Source organism: Ctenocephalides felis, unplaced genomic scaffold, assembly GCF_003426905.1.
Source record: "Ctenocephalides felis isolate EL2017-DRISC unplaced genomic scaffold, ASM342690v1 CF-g0.4_SCAFFOLD_01886, whole genome shotgun sequence".
Taxonomy (NCBI): Eukaryota; Metazoa; Arthropoda; class Insecta; order Siphonaptera; family Pulicidae; genus Ctenocephalides; species Ctenocephalides felis.
The window spans coordinates 10,239,610-10,255,696 of NW_020538040.1; the positions used below are offsets into that span (position 1 = coordinate 10,239,610).

The following is a 16,087-nucleotide window of genomic DNA, read 5'->3' on the forward strand; positions in this document are numbered from 1 at the left end:
ATGATTTTGTTCTTTCGAATTTTTTTTATAGTTTGGATAATGAAGACTTAAATATAAACCTCTGATAGAAAAGTTCTCGATTTCTAAATAGTCTGTTTTTTAGAATGTCAGGAATTCGTTGGAAATTGGAAGTGGCAATTGCATTCAGTAAGTTTTTTTTTATAGATTTCATTTATTTTAATATTCATATATTATATTTTTTACTGTGGTGATTTGTATAGATCTTTTTGATTTTGGATATTGATGAACGCAAAAAATTAAGCAATTATGTAAAAAAAACAAAATTTCATTTGAACTGCATAGCGTATTCTCGAAATATATTTCATAAAGTAAAGATATATGTATAAATTGAAAAAAAAATCAAATGGTAAAATATCCTGAATGTCTTGGTCTTACATGAAAATACTATCGATTTTTCTGGAAACTACATATATAATAAAAATACTTAAATCCGGTTATTTTTAAGTTTTCTTTTTTAATTTATGCTTTTTAAAAAAAAATGAGGGCAAAAACTCAAAATTACGTTTATGCATAATAATTTAAAACAATTAGTTCCATAATTTAATATTACACCCCATGATACATTTAAAAAATGATAAATTTTGTGAAGTAAAAAGTTGCAAATTATCGATTAATAATTATTTTTATAGTATATCATTAGTTAATTATAGTTATTTTCTACTATCCATTTCCTGAATTGACAACATATTCTGCATTTATTTGTTATGGGCATATTTAAACCGCTAATACAAAATTTCCAAATCTAGTATATTTTTTTTCGGCCCTATTAAAAAAATCTGTAACAAATTGCCACAGTAAACTTTTCGATCCCATATAAATTAAAAAAAAGTGTTGATCTAAATTTTCATCATCTATATCAAATTATGATTTTTATTTTATTTTATCACAATTATAATTTTTTTTTCCAACTTGATCTTTACAAAATACTCGTATATATTTTGTTTATGTATTTAATCCATGCCATTTCCAATTTTTAATAAAACTATGTACGATATTTACTTAATAAACTAAAATGTTGCCAAAATTAGGTTATATAAAATTCAAAATTCATTCGAAGTAATAATATTATGTAAGTATTTTGATAGTAATAATTTTATGAAAAAATGAATATTTGTTCATAACATTATTACTATCATAATTTTTAATCATGTAATATCTATATTAAATATTTGTAATTAAAAATATTATGATTTCTATTCAAAAATTTTTAGGTTTTTTAAAAAAGTTGGCAACATTTTAGTTTTCACTATAAATTTATATATAAATAAATAAATATATATATTTATATAATTTATATCGTACATAGCATTTTTTATAAAAAAATACTAGCCTTGTTCTATGCCTGCAAACTAGTGATAAAAAATGTCTTCAATGTGCGGTGTTGCTTTGTCATATTTTATTTAATTGTATAAAAAACTTTCAAATATCAATTTGTAAAAAAATATTTTTTTATCAAGTATATTTTTAAAATTTTATTTATACCAAAACATTTTTAACTCATGCGACGCTTATCTCGTTAATAATAGCAAATGCAAAATTATTTTAAAAAATAGTTTTTTTTGTGTAAATCTATTACATATTTTGGCAATTATGTTTAACTAATTATTGTCGTTATTTTAAATTCATTTTATTGTTTTTTTTTAATTTATTCCCAACACCGTACATTGTGACAAAGCCCCCTCAGTAAAATTATACTACAGCTACTATATTCTAGTTTTTACTTTTAAGGGCCAAATTAAATGAGCGTCTTGACCTGTTACTTTACACGACATTTTTTTCTAAAAAATCAGACTTAAATCAAATTAAAAATCATTATCAATTCCAGGTCCTAAAATTATTCTACTGGAAACCATGATAAATTATTTTAAAAATCATGTCGTGTACTCTGACAGGTTTTCTTCGACGAGAACTTATATTGTACTGTATAAATAAATAAAAATAATTATTACTGTATAAAAGTGAAAGAGCTCTTTAAAAAAACCTTTTCGAACGTAGCGTTGTTATAATAGGAATTATTAAAAAAAAATAAAAAATATAGAAGTACTAAACTGTTTCCCCCTTAACGAATGAAAACCTAAAAAACCTAAACCTAGCCTATTCTTCTTGTAATAGCAAACAAAAATATTATTATTATGAAAAAAAATAAATACTAGCAATTGACGATGGAAGTTGCTGATTATGGGACTTTGACGAAAAAATATCAGGAGACGTTTTGATCGAAAATAAAAAAAAAAATTGAATTCACCTATTTTTTTACCATAAAAATTATTGCAAAATATTTACATTAATAAATTTCTATATTGTGAATCTAAGAAGTCGTTATACATATCACATGCAGTCCATGATTTTTAACAATTTTTCTAAAAACACAGTATTGAGTAGTCACTCTAAATTATTCAATATTTTTTACACCTGTCCAATAATTATAACAGTTATGTTATTCATTAATAAGATTTTATTTTCAAGATATATACAACAAAAATTATTTATAAAAATTTGAGATTGTTTTCTATGTTTTGTACATTCAAAATAAGTTAGTTTAAACACAACTGTTTAGTGGTTGTTACAGTTATTTTTTGGGTTTATGGAAAAACATGGTTAAAGTGACCCCAAGACCCCAAGAATCGGTCTTACATAAACCTTAAGGGTAGGGAATTGTGTACTCTAGGGTTGCAAGAATTTTGGGCGACAATATCATTTCTTGCCACTATATAAATATCTCAAAATGACCCGAAGACCCCAAAAATCTTACTTCTTACATGGACCTTAAGGGTAGAAGTTGGGTACCCTAAGAATGCTTGTACTTCCGGCAATATATAAAATATCATTTGTTGCCACAATATAAATATCATGTTACTAAAAAAAATATTCGTCACTAGTCCACAAAAAGTAATTTTCACTGCCCACAGCTAAGTTTATTTATTTATCCGTCTAATACAAAACTTTCTATATAAAATTTAAAGAAAGTTATATCACTAAAAATCAAATATGCAGAGAAATAAAATAAAAATATTATTAAGAATTTTTCGACGTTGACTCCATGTGATATACTGTGTCATAAAATATAGAAAATTATAAATTTTATTTAAAATTAATTCATACAAACTAAATATTTCATTTCAATAGACTAAAAGTAGGTCAATAATTCATTAATTGAAATTCCACATTTAAACTTCTAACAATTATTTTGAATTTTTATTAGACAAACCTTAGTCTGAATTTAATTATTTTTAGATCAAGGCGTCTCCCTAGACAAATTTTTGAATTTTTCAAAAGCATTCATTGATCATAAAAGGCATTTTTGAAAATATAACCGAAAAAAAGCTATCTGGTGTATGATTTATAAGTGATTTTGATAAAACTTCTTGTGACGTTGTCAAAACGAAACCTACAAATAGTTAGAAGAACAAAAATATTTAAGAAAATTAAATATAGAGTTCGAACTAAATATAGAATGTATTTTTAGTGCTAAAACAGAATTTTTAATATATTGTCTACTTGTTTTTGAAAATTAAATCGAAAATTGCACATTGAAATTTGAATTGATTAATATAATTTTTTGACCAGCTTCATTAAAATTTAACAAATTTATTTACAAAAAAAAAGCTATCGTTAAAATTTAATACTACAGAAAATTTATTTTCCAATCCGAATATTATTTACCAAAACTGAGTCAGAATTAATTCCCAGTTTTAAGATAAAATTATTAATCAATATTGAAAAATAGTATTTATCAATATTTTGCCAACATTGGTCCCATATCGGGGCTGGAATATTGGTAACCAATATTACACCAATATTTGAGAATTTTGATTGAGAATACATTTACTCAAGCATTTCGCAAAAAATATATTACAAATTAAAAAAAAAGTTTGTTTATGTAACTATGGCAAAAGTATTTATAAAATGATTAAAATACAGAGTGAGGATCGATCTTAACCAGCGTCAAAAAAATTAAATGATATTTTAAATTTATTTATCATTATCATCATACGAAGTTTTATCAAAATCACAGACGAATCAACCTAATTTCTTAAAACAAAAATAGATCGATTGAATAACTTAAAAATGCATTTTTTTGTTCTTAAACGGTGGTTCTAACGTAACAACTATCTTTACTAATTTGTGGTAACTAAATTAAAAATGTTTAAAGACATTTTTTAAATTAATTACATAATAATATAAAAACAAATTAATAATCAGACCTATTACCACAAAGATATTGTAATTTGAGAGCCATTGGAATAAAAAATTGATCAACGTTTCATTATATGAAAAGAGCAAAAGCTAATCTTTTGCCTTTTGAAAAATTCATCACACCTAAAGAAAAATTACCAAAAATTCGACATATATGAATGAAGAATCTATGACAAAAATTATTATTATTAATATTAATATTATTAGGCTGAATTTACATGCAAATTTAAGTGATGTAAAATCAAGTCTAAAATAATTTATATCAGCGAAAATATACGTTTTAAAACTATAGTGAATAAAAAAGTGCGTATAATATATTATATATTGAAATTGCAATAATGTAGAACCATATCATCTTATACAAGCGGTATACGTTGAATTATTTATATTTAAAGGAAAAAGAACGACACAACGAGGAAAATTGTTAAAAATACATAAAAATTTAATGGATATTTATAAACAAATATATATGAACGCCAGAATCTATTTGCAAAAATTTGATCAGTAATTATTGATGGAAAAAAGACATCAGTTGAACAGTATATAAAAAAATCAAATATGAAAATTTATCAAAGTGAGTCTAAAATCAATTTTTGATTCAAAATTACAATCTGAATCAAAGTAAACCAAATCCACCATGTTTTCACACTATTTTCCCCAGTTGTGCACAGTTCTTTTTCCAAAACTAAAAATAACAATATCATTTAAAAATTTACTTGATCCTTTCGAACGATATCAAAAAAACGCAGTATTAGATATTATTTGTTATTAATTATTAAATGTTAATAATTATGTTTGTTAAAAGAAATAATTATGTTAAATGGATTTATTAATACATTATCGTTGACTGTTAAGTTTTGTGCAAAAAAATCGTATTAGTGTTCATGAGAAATGTTTTTATGTAGGAAATTGAGTAAAAATATTCTGAGAAGTGAAAAGGCGAATGTTTAATAGAAAAATGAATTACGTGAAATCCGAACAAAAAAATTATGTAATTGAATTTTTTAATGCCTGATTTAAAATCTAAACATTACTAATACATATAACAATAGTTATATTTAAATTAAATTATTTTTAATTAAGTCTATTTGATTTTTGGGGCTTTGTTTTCCTGAATTTGCCTTTTCCTTACCGAAGATTTAATCATTTATTTTCATGTATTCATATATAATAAAGATTTTAAATAAAAATCTATTACAACAATCGCCTTTTTACCAAATTTTTGCTTCATACAGCCCACGGATTATATAATGTGCTCATTGGCTAAAACAATTTAAAGCCATTTATTAACCCATATTAGCCCAAAACCAAAAAATATTTACCAAAAATATTGATAAACATCACAAATTACTTGAAGTACAGTTTGAAACAAATTATATAAATCTGGAAGATAAAATAAATCAAGTGCTAATTATTGGTAAAAGTGCAAGTCCCAATTATGTTTATTAAATCATGTATAACTAACTCTTAAGTAAATTTATTAAACATGAAGATTCACAATTCCAATTTAAACTTGGGTTAATTTGGGTTAATTCGCTCAACAATCATGCTTTGTGGGCAAATCAATAATTTTTAATATAAAAAGTCCAGCTCGAAATGTGAGCATCAAAAAGCTTGGTATTTTCTTAGAAATTTTTGAAAAAGTTTGAGTTTAATTTGAATTTTTATTGATTCATATGGAAATAATTAGAATGATTAAAAATGTCAATATTAACTTGAAAGATTTGTTCGAAAGATAAAATCATCTTCAAAAAGACTTTTAAGAGAAAAAATTAAATAGCGAATCCAGTTGTTAAAACGACAAGTTTAGTTGAAAATAATATTTTCCAACAATAATTTTTTACCTTAAGTTAATTTATTTAGAAAAAAATGTGTATCTCTTAATTTTTCACTTGGAGTCAATATATATTAGAAAATCCAACTTATTTTTCGAAAACTTCTAAGAAACATCGATTCAAAATTTGGACTATCATCTACTCTGTATATATTTGTAAATTGATTTGAAATTTTAATTACTTTAATTGTTGTAGATAAAAATTTCATATATTTCGCAAACATTCCAATAGGACGAAAATATGACCTAGGAATAAATAATAAATATATAGATATTTATCCAAAAAATATAATGATGCCCTATTTAACTTTTGTATAACATAGGGAAAGGAAATTGTACTAACAATTTAGCTAAAAGTGAGGTTACAAAATTTTGTGATATAGTTTTAGATGATAAATTATTTGCAATCAAAATGTTCTTGTATTAAAAAATACAAAATTTAAAAATAATCCTTCAAAATAAATTAAATTTTGGTGTTGATAGTTGATTTTGGAGTAAAATCAATAGATAGCTATTGAAACTAATTAATCACATTAATTGATTGGATTTAAATTTAAAATTAAACAAAAAAATTATATCAGATACTAATTTAATTTTAATTGATGTTGGAAGCAAAACACCTAAAACATCATATAAAAAATCGTTCATTTTGTGCAATAGATATTTCATAAAATTGCAACATTTTTTCGTTATTTATTGAAGGTTTGTAGAACATAATAAAATTAAACCCCAGCACTAATAAATCAGAAACAGATTTTTGATTTTTCAAGAAGAAAACGTCCTAAATTGGTCTGAATTTAGAACTTTGTTGCTTATAAAATTATTAGATTAAATTTTAGTAAACATATTCTGATCTATTCATTTTTTTTTAATTCTATTCCTGTTCACAAGTTGCCTAAATTCCGTTTAAAGCAGAACTAATACAATAATTTCAAGAAATCTAAACTTTTCACAGACAAAATCAGCTTTCGGACTTTTTTTATAATTTTTTAAATTATATAATTTAATAAATAACTAAATAATATCTATCACTTAACATTTGTGTATATTTCCTATTTCCTATGTTATACAAAAGTACATCTGCTGTAAATAACAAAACAAGAAATCGACCCAATCATTCGTAAAAATATTTGACGTCCAATTTTAACGTAATTAAAATTAAAACGAAAATAGCCGCGCTGCTGCTAAGATAGAATTTTTAATAAAAAAAATCGCTGTAATTTAAGTTGGCTAAAAATAAGTATATATATTTAAATAAGTAGCGCGCAAAACTTGGCCCCAAATTTACAAAAGTTTGAACGAGAACATTTTTGGGAATCGATCGAGGAAATGGGTAAAGAAATCTAGGTTTTGTCAATGAAAGAATATTCAAATTAATCATCAGAATTTTACAAAATCGAAGAATTGCATTGTCTTGAAATTTCTTAAATTTTATATATTATTCACAAAAAATAGGAATTTCAGAAGTTTTTAAAATTACAAGTTTCAAAGTATAAACTTTACTCAATACCAACTGCTTATGTCTGTCTCAGAAAATTGCAGTTTTTAATTTCATCATTGTAGAAATGTAAAATTGCATTAAGGTAATTTCTTTCACCTACATGATATGAAAAAAATAATTTCATTGTCTTATAAGTACTAATAAAATAAATTGTTGCAAGCTTTGTGCCATCTTTTTGCCTTATCTTGTTTTTGATATTTGTCGATTAGGTCAATTTTGTACAATATTGGTCAATATAGTACAATATTGGTCAATATTGATCAATATAGTACAATATTGGTCAATATGCTACAATATTGGCCCATTGTGACCAATATAGTACAATATTGGTCAATATTGACCAATATAGTACAATATAGAACAATATTGGTCAAAATGGTACAATATTGGTCAATATAGTACAATATAGAACAATATTGGTCTAAATGCTACAATATTGGTCAATATTGACCAATATATTACAATATTGGTCCATATTGGTCAATATGGTACAAAATTGGTCAATATGGTACAATATTGGTCAATATTGACCATTATAGTACAGTATTGGTCAATATGGTGCAATATTGACCAATATAGTATAATATTGATTCACATTGGTCAATAATGTACAGCATCGATTGAAGTTGTTCAATAATGTGCAATATTCAATAAAATTCGCTAACATTGGTCAACAATAATCAAACTGATCAATATACGCCATTACATCAAAATTGACTATTATCTTATATAATGTTTGTATTGGTTAATATTAGTCGAGGTATATTGGTTAATAATATTGATATTGCATACTGCTGATCAATGATATGTATTATTTTTGGTAAAAAGTAACAATGTCATTTATCTACAAAAAAATATGTTTATTGAAATAAGTCCAGAAGTCAAATCACAATATTTTGGTTACTGTAGATAAAAGAGCAAAATAATAAATCAATGTAACTTGTAAAAATAACCTTTCGAGCAAAAACCAATATGTTAACATATATAAATCAATGTGAGCTGAATCTACAAGCAATATGCAATCTACATTGGTCAAATTTGAAGCCAATATCGGCTGGGTATAAAAATTAAATATTTTTTACATAGAGCCTATATAGTTTTACCAACATTGTTCTATATGGCTCATCCCAAGTAAATAATTAATCCTGACCATAATTATTAGTATTATACATAGACAACAAAATAATCTAATGAAGAAATTAAATAAAACTTTGAAATATTGAGGAGAAAGTTGATTCTTAGAAATTCTGAGACAATGATCGTTGTAAATTAAAGTTAGGTCTTGAAGTGAGATACTCATCATCAAATATTATATTTCTCTTAGTAAATTGAATAAAGAATTGAATTCATTTCCTCGGCTGATTCAAAGAAATGTTCTCGATCAAATAATATATCGCTCTATATATAAATTAGTTAAACGCAAAAAATAACGCCGAAACAAATACTAAAATAACGAAAATATATAGTTTAAACAAAAAGTATACCACAGTGGTATTAGCTGAAGGTGATCTGGTAAAAAAAATTACTGCTGCCGCTAAAAAATATTAATCGTATATTGACATATGTTGAATGTTAAATTTATTTAACGTACTAAATGTTAATTGTGCGAGAATGGTGGATGAATTTATAAAGAAACATATGGGATTCATATTGAATTAATAAATGTAATGCAATGAAAACATTCGTATTAACAAATTCAATAAGAAACAACACGAACTTAATACTTGTAACATTTGTCAATGCGAATGGTTCTTGCAAAAAAGCCAATACAAAAAATGGCAAATATTATATATGTATCCTTGAATTATTTAATTTTTTTCAAACAATTTTCCAAAATTCCCAAAAGAGAGAATGTATAATTCAGGGCAGTAGCTTAATGATAAAACGATCGCCGGAAGCATTTTAGCTTACTATGACATGACTATTATGAAAATAAAATTGATATAAAATGTGAAACATTTGAACTATAAATATTATATTTAATAATAAATTTGTTATTGTTATATCGACAAAACAGTGTGTTTTTATTTTTGATAGCTGTCAAAGCTTTAATAGATACAGATTAAAATATTGAAATTTTTTCACCTGAAATGAATTTTGAAAATGCACAAGCCATCGAAATGCTTTGTATCAACATCCTCAAATATATTATGATCAATGACCTGATAGACTACTTCGAAACGCATTTGGATAACCTGTTCCAAGAAGCATTACTGGAAATTGATGAATTTTACATTTTCAAAAAACAGCTCCTGTCATTATTATTTCTAGTAGGCTTCAGTTTCTAGAGAAATACAGTTTGTTTTAATTTGAAATATTTTGTCAAAATAATGATCGCATAGAAATAATTCAAAATGCCGCTGGAAAAGCTTCAGGAATTTTTCAATCATCCGGCAGGTGAGGAATTAAAATACACATAAATATTCGGATAGATATAGTAAAAAAATTTCTGCGATGAATTCTCCTTAAGTTTGTAGTTTTTCAAAGAATATGAAGTTTAGTGATGTTTTCTCCTTATTGGTATACCAATTTCAAAAATTATATTATGTGTGCTATAAATCAAAGGACTTGCAGAACCTACCATGTTTTAGACTCAAAGTGACTGATTTTAGCACCTTTTCCATTAAAATTCCTGAATGGTTAGGCCAGCCAAAAATCAAAATACTAGAAGCATTGTCGATACCCATCAAATTTACTATTTATATTAATATTTCTAGGTCCTAGAACTATATTCTTCTGGGCTCCACTCTTCAAATGGGTAAGCAACATCATGCAATTTATTTTAACATAAGTATTTATTTCAACTGATTTGTATTGTTTCCTCCAGGGCCTGGTGATTGCCGGCTTGAGCGATATGTCTCGTCCAGCCCACCAGATATCGACATTTCAATCAGGATCATTGGCTCTGACTGGTTTTGTATGGGCACGATATTCTTTAGTGATCACTCCCAGGAATTATTCGTTGTTTGCCGTTAATATGCTGGTTGGGATTACACAAGGAATTCAATTCTCCAGAGCGATGTCTTACCATCCACCAACTAATAATATTTAGAAGGATCATTATAAAGAGTCCTTTCTGTGTAGATATTGATAATTTGTACTTATAAGTAATTGCATGTTTAAAATAGTACCAGTATGTTTTTTTATTATTATTATGATAAAAGGACACGACAATCTATCAACCAGGCGTGTCCATCTGCTGACTAATAATATTTAGATAATATTTATGAAGATTCTATACTGTGCAGGTTCTAGATGTTAATAATTTTTACTTGTTGCAAAATGTAATTGCATCTTGAAATGGTACTAGCATATTATTTTTAACTTTATTATAACAAGATTGAGATCGTGTGAAATTGAACTATGGGTTCAATTATTCGCACGTGTCCATCCATCAACTAACTAATAATATTTATGAATATTCAATTCTGTAGCTTCTAGGTACTGATAATTTTTACTTGTTGCAAAAAGTAATTGCATTTTAAAATGGTACTAGCATATTTTCTTTAATTTTATTTTAATAAGAGTAAGATTTACTCCTGATTATCATCATTTCCTGATATCAGATTTCTTAACTGAAGCACAATATTTACATTTACCTAATAATACTTAGACAGAAATTCAAAGTATTTTTTGTTTTATACATTTATTTTTTACACTAATCATACGTAGAAGCACAATTTAATAATTAGGCTGAAAACTGTAAATTTAATAATAATCCCACATTGAATGATTTACCAACACAGCTCTCTTTGTATTAATCATGGTCAACATATTTTCTTCATTTGCTATACAGTTTGTTCCTGTGATCCTGTCGTCTTTTTGATTTAATTTTCATTAACTGACATGTGTTGCTAATCTGTTAAGATAAATTTGTAGATAATTGTCTTTTTTATTATCTTTTAAGCCTCCTGGATTGTGGTCATTTAAGACATCACTGATGGTATATTTAAATCATTCTGAATAGTTTAGTTGACGTACCATGGAAATTTTGTGATCCACCTGATGATATAGTCTTTGCCTTAAATCAATTTATATGACTTACTTGAACATTCTCACAATTCGATGCCATAAGTCCATATTATTGTACTTAATAAGCAACCTATTTTCAAGGAATGACTTGGATTTGTTTCCTGCAAACTAGTACAGTACTTTGCTCTATCTTCAACTATAAGCATTTTTAAAATTAACTGTTGTCCCCAGGTTAGTTTACTGTATAAATTTATACCAAAGAAAGAAAGGTCAATTGAAATTGTATTATGAAAGTGAACTGATGGGCATGTGGAAATATAGAAAATAAAACTTCAATAGCCTTAGCAAATGTTGCTGTTATATTTTCAGTTATTAGAAGATTGTTAGTACAGTCTTGTCAGCTTGTAGACCTTCGAGCCCATTATTTATTAATGTATTCATTTACCAGTACATATTAAAACTATACACTCAATGAACTGACAAAGCACCATACAGTAAAATAATTTATATGTTTACAACAAGTATTTGAATTACTGCTTCTATAAAAATATTTAACATCATGATTTTCACCCAGAACTAATTAACCCATATCTGTTGATGCCAAAACCATGGATATTTAATACTTTATGATACATCTCCACATATACTTTCATACAGCATTATATAAAAAGACATTTATTAAACAAATCTTCAATCCGTACATTTAAATTTAGATATTTATAATCATTATTTGTTATTTCTCGCCTGTGCGTTGTATAGAAATCCAAAAATAATATGATATCAAAAGCATCAACATTGGAAATACAAAAAAAATGATTTTATAATCAATGCACACAATAATAATCTGAAATGTCCTCCAGCTGTGGCATAGAGCAAAGTTTGAATCTTCGGCAAAGTCTCCAATTGCAGACAAAAATAGGAGATTTTTGCTCCATGATACGAAAAAAGGATCTTGTTCTAAAAATCTGATAGAAGTTTGCACCAGTAATAAAATCACAACCAATCCGTTTTTGAAGTTTTTAATAATCTCTGGGCACAACACAAAAATATTTCGATGGTGAAGTGAACTATTCGTAGAATAGGCGACAAGATCAAGCATACTTTTCTATCTGAAAACTAAGTTATGATCTATTAATCAAAATCAGTCAGATTGTTTTTTGCTTTTAATCCAGAAAACTACGTTTATTCATTTTGCGGTAAAAAGAATTAATAATTAGAGAATAAATTATAATATTGGATTTCAACCTACTTTGCTCACGAGACATTTTTTATAATTTTTACTTAAAAAAAATTAATAACTTATAAAAGCCTACTACAACTAAATTCATTGATTTTATTGAAAATGAAACTTGCATTGGTATCTTGAAATTGCTAATCATATTTAGATAAAAGATGAATACAATTTATATTTAAGATTTACAGAATAAAATTCAATCGGCAGATTTTGCAAAAAACAAACATAATATTTTTAAATTAATAACGACAGCAAAAAAATTAAAACCAATACTTCCATATCTTTCAATATAATGTTGAAGGCAAAAATAAGAATTTGTAATTAAAAGATCTAAATGTGGTTAATATATAATATTAGCATATTATGAATAACATTGAAAACTTATAAATTGAAATACCACGTTTCAGATATATAGTTCGAAATAAATCTTCATTAAATTTAAATAGCTCCACATTATCACCTTTTGTCTCGATGCGTCCGGAAATTTGGATGTTCGAATTCAAAATATATGCAAAGAATTTAATTTTTATTTCAATGCGTCGATTCCATTTTAAATTTTGTTTTTAGATTAAATGCCAAAGCCCTCTAAGTTCATAAAAAACAGTTTGCATTCATTTTTTGCCGAAATCAGATTTTAAAATCTAGTAGTATATTTATGATATAAAAGACTATCGCAAACAATCGATAATGCATATTATTTAACCCAAAAAATTTTAATTTTCCAAATACAAAAATGTACTTTACTCACCAATAGTAATTAGACATTTTTTTTTTAATAATTGAAGCTGACTGAATGAACAACAAGGATTAAAGAAATTCAAGTTTCGAAAATACGGGTGGAGAATGAAAAACTGATTAATTCTGATGAGTCATTAGACCTAAAATTAAGTAAGTATGATACATTACGATATATAATTAGAAATTTGTGTTGGGTTTCATTAGCTAACATTATTTTTGTATGATAATTCAAATTTATAAAAGAGCATTTGCTATTTATTATAATTGCATTCGAGTATTATCTTTCATATACTTATTTTATGATTATTATTGTGATTAATTTAATTATATAATTTATAGCAATAATTTAAGGTGTTTAAGGCAAATTGCTGCAACTTTCTGTATCGTTATAAACATTTGAGGAATAAAAATAAACAATAATCAATAAAAGTTAATAAATAATTAAGAAAAATTGTTTTAGATATTGTCAAATATTATTATTAAAAATACTGCGAATTTACAAGAGCTTTTCAAATTTGTAGTCAAGCGTATTCTACAAACTACTTATGTGAATGTTTTCCAGAAATTGTCTCAATGGTTTCGATTTTTATTTTTGAAAATTTTGTAGTTTTCTAAGGTATGTTGAAATGTTCAAAAAACCCTAAAACGTTAAGATATGCAAAACAATTTCAGTTTTAATTTTTGTGATTATTATAACTTACCCTACGGAAAGATGAAAAAAGTTTATGATTATGATTATTTGTCGCTAAAATTCCAAATTACATTGCGATATCAAAAGCATCAACATTAGAAATGCTAAAAATTGAGTTTGTCAATATTATAATCCCAGAAACGTTCAAAAAACTATATTATTAATTTATTTCTTTTTTTAGAATCTAAGATGCCATTGTTGGCAAGTCGTGACCGAGAGCAAAGTTTCCCTCTTCGGTCGTATACAGAATTGCAGGAGACGCCGTCAAACATGCCTGAACAAAACTGAAAAAAAAATATTTTCTAGAAAACCGATAAAAGACTGCACCACGGATAAAATCAGAAGAAATCTTTTCTTTATATTCATACGAGTGTTTCGGAAACCACAAGGACAATTTCCTGCTAAAGTGCACTGTTCGTGGAGCACGAGTCTGATATGGAATGTCCCTGTGCGAACAAAAGTGGATCCTGTGCGAACAAAAGCCGCACGTGGATCAAGCAAGTTATTATCTATTCTGTTCATAAAATAATTTTGCTTCATAGTTATTTAAACTAGTGGTATATGGCATCGTGTCTTAAAACAAACTAATTGAATTTTCAAAGTTTTCAAATTGATTATTAAAAAAATACTGTAACTTTCATTATTCGAATTTTATAGATAAAATACAAGAGAGCTTACAAATTAAACGACGACGTTTATATATGTTTACATGAAAAGTAAATAAATAAATCTTAATCAAGCGTAGTTAGAATGAAGGACTTCATCTCATATTTCTAAGAATTATATGAACTGAATTGCAAAGTTAAAATTATTTATCTCAACTATATAAGTAAGCGAGCTTTAGAATTTTAGCTAGAATTATAATTAAAACCCGAATCAATTTCGACATTTAAAAAAAATGTTTCCCCCCAAAAGCTAATCCTTTCTTCAGACTTGCAACACAAGCAAAATGATTTGATCCGTGCGCCCGAAATCGTGGACGCATACATACATGCTAAGAAACCTTTAAAAAGTAAATATATGCAGGCCTTTTAATTTTCGATTTTATTACTATAACTAACCGAAAGGCAGTGACTGATGCCTAGATAAAAAATTAATACGATTTATATTCAAGATTTTCAAAATAAAATTCCATCGGCAGATTTTTTGAAGAACAGAACATTAGATTTGTCATTTAAATACGAAAATCTTCCAATATAACGTTAGAGGCAAAAATAGAAATATTTAATTAGAAGATGTAAATATTTTAATACAATATTAGGATAAAATATCATTCAAAACTTATAAATTGAAATACCACTTTTCAGATCAATTCTCCGAAGGCGCTTTCCAGGTTTATGCATAAGACACAATGAATAAAATGACGTAAGTATGATACTAGATACATAAGTAATTTTCTTTTTACATAAGTTTTTCTTGAAGCTGTTTTCTTCGATACAATATCCACAGATACCCACCATTTCTCAACTTCTACTGGTACGATTTACTTGAATTTTTTTTCAGAGTCTCCATAGACTTTTCCCTGACTCTTGTTTTTAATAATGACGTCATAAAATTTATTTGGCATTGGTATTTGTTGACATTTTAAACTTCATTACACAAATACTTACTATGATTCTGAATAACTACGAAGCAAAATTATTTAGAATAATAACTTGATTTTCAGATAGAAAGTGTCTGGGAGAATGGCTTTTAAGATTTCTGCTTCTAGCGCAGGGACGGACATTCTATTCCAGATTCGGGCTCCACGAACAGTGGCACTTCACCATGAAATGCCCTTATGGTACGCCCGAAACACTCGTGAGAATTGGTGGATATTATATTCTGTGTGCCAAATTTTGGAACAACCAGGCAGAAACTGTTTAAGTAACATTTAAACCACCAATTTAAAGAATTGCA

At 26.1% G+C, this 16,087-nt stretch overlaps 1 protein-coding gene across 1 annotated transcript; it reads left to right on the forward strand.

Moving 5' to 3' along the window:
* The first annotated feature begins 9,907 nt into the window (after positions 1 to 9,907).
* LOC113374610 (mitochondrial pyruvate carrier 2-like) lies at positions 9,908 to 10,605 on the forward strand. Its single transcript, XM_026614588.1, has 3 exons — positions 9,908 to 9,950; positions 10,271 to 10,311; positions 10,381 to 10,605. The coding sequence occupies exons 1-3, from the start codon at positions 9,908 to 9,910 to the stop codon at positions 10,603 to 10,605; spliced, it is 309 nt and encodes a 102-aa protein (XP_026470373.1).
* Positions 10,606 to 16,087: the final 5,482 nt, after the last annotated feature.

What these genes read in the sequence shown, in the direction of transcription:
- LOC113374610 (XM_026614588.1), top strand. Translation starts at nt 9,908, where the DNA reads ATGCCGCTGGAAAAGCTTCAGGAATTTTTCAATCATCCGGCAG. An exon ending in ATTTTTCAATCATCCGGCAG is followed by an intron (nt 9,951 to 10,270) that starts GTGAGGAATTAA and finishes TAATATTTCTAG; the next exon opens with GTCCTAGAACTATATTCTTC. An exon ending in GGGCTCCACTCTTCAAATGG is followed by an intron (nt 10,312 to 10,380) that starts GTAAGCAACATC and finishes TGTTTCCTCCAG; the next exon opens with GGCCTGGTGATTGCCGGCTT.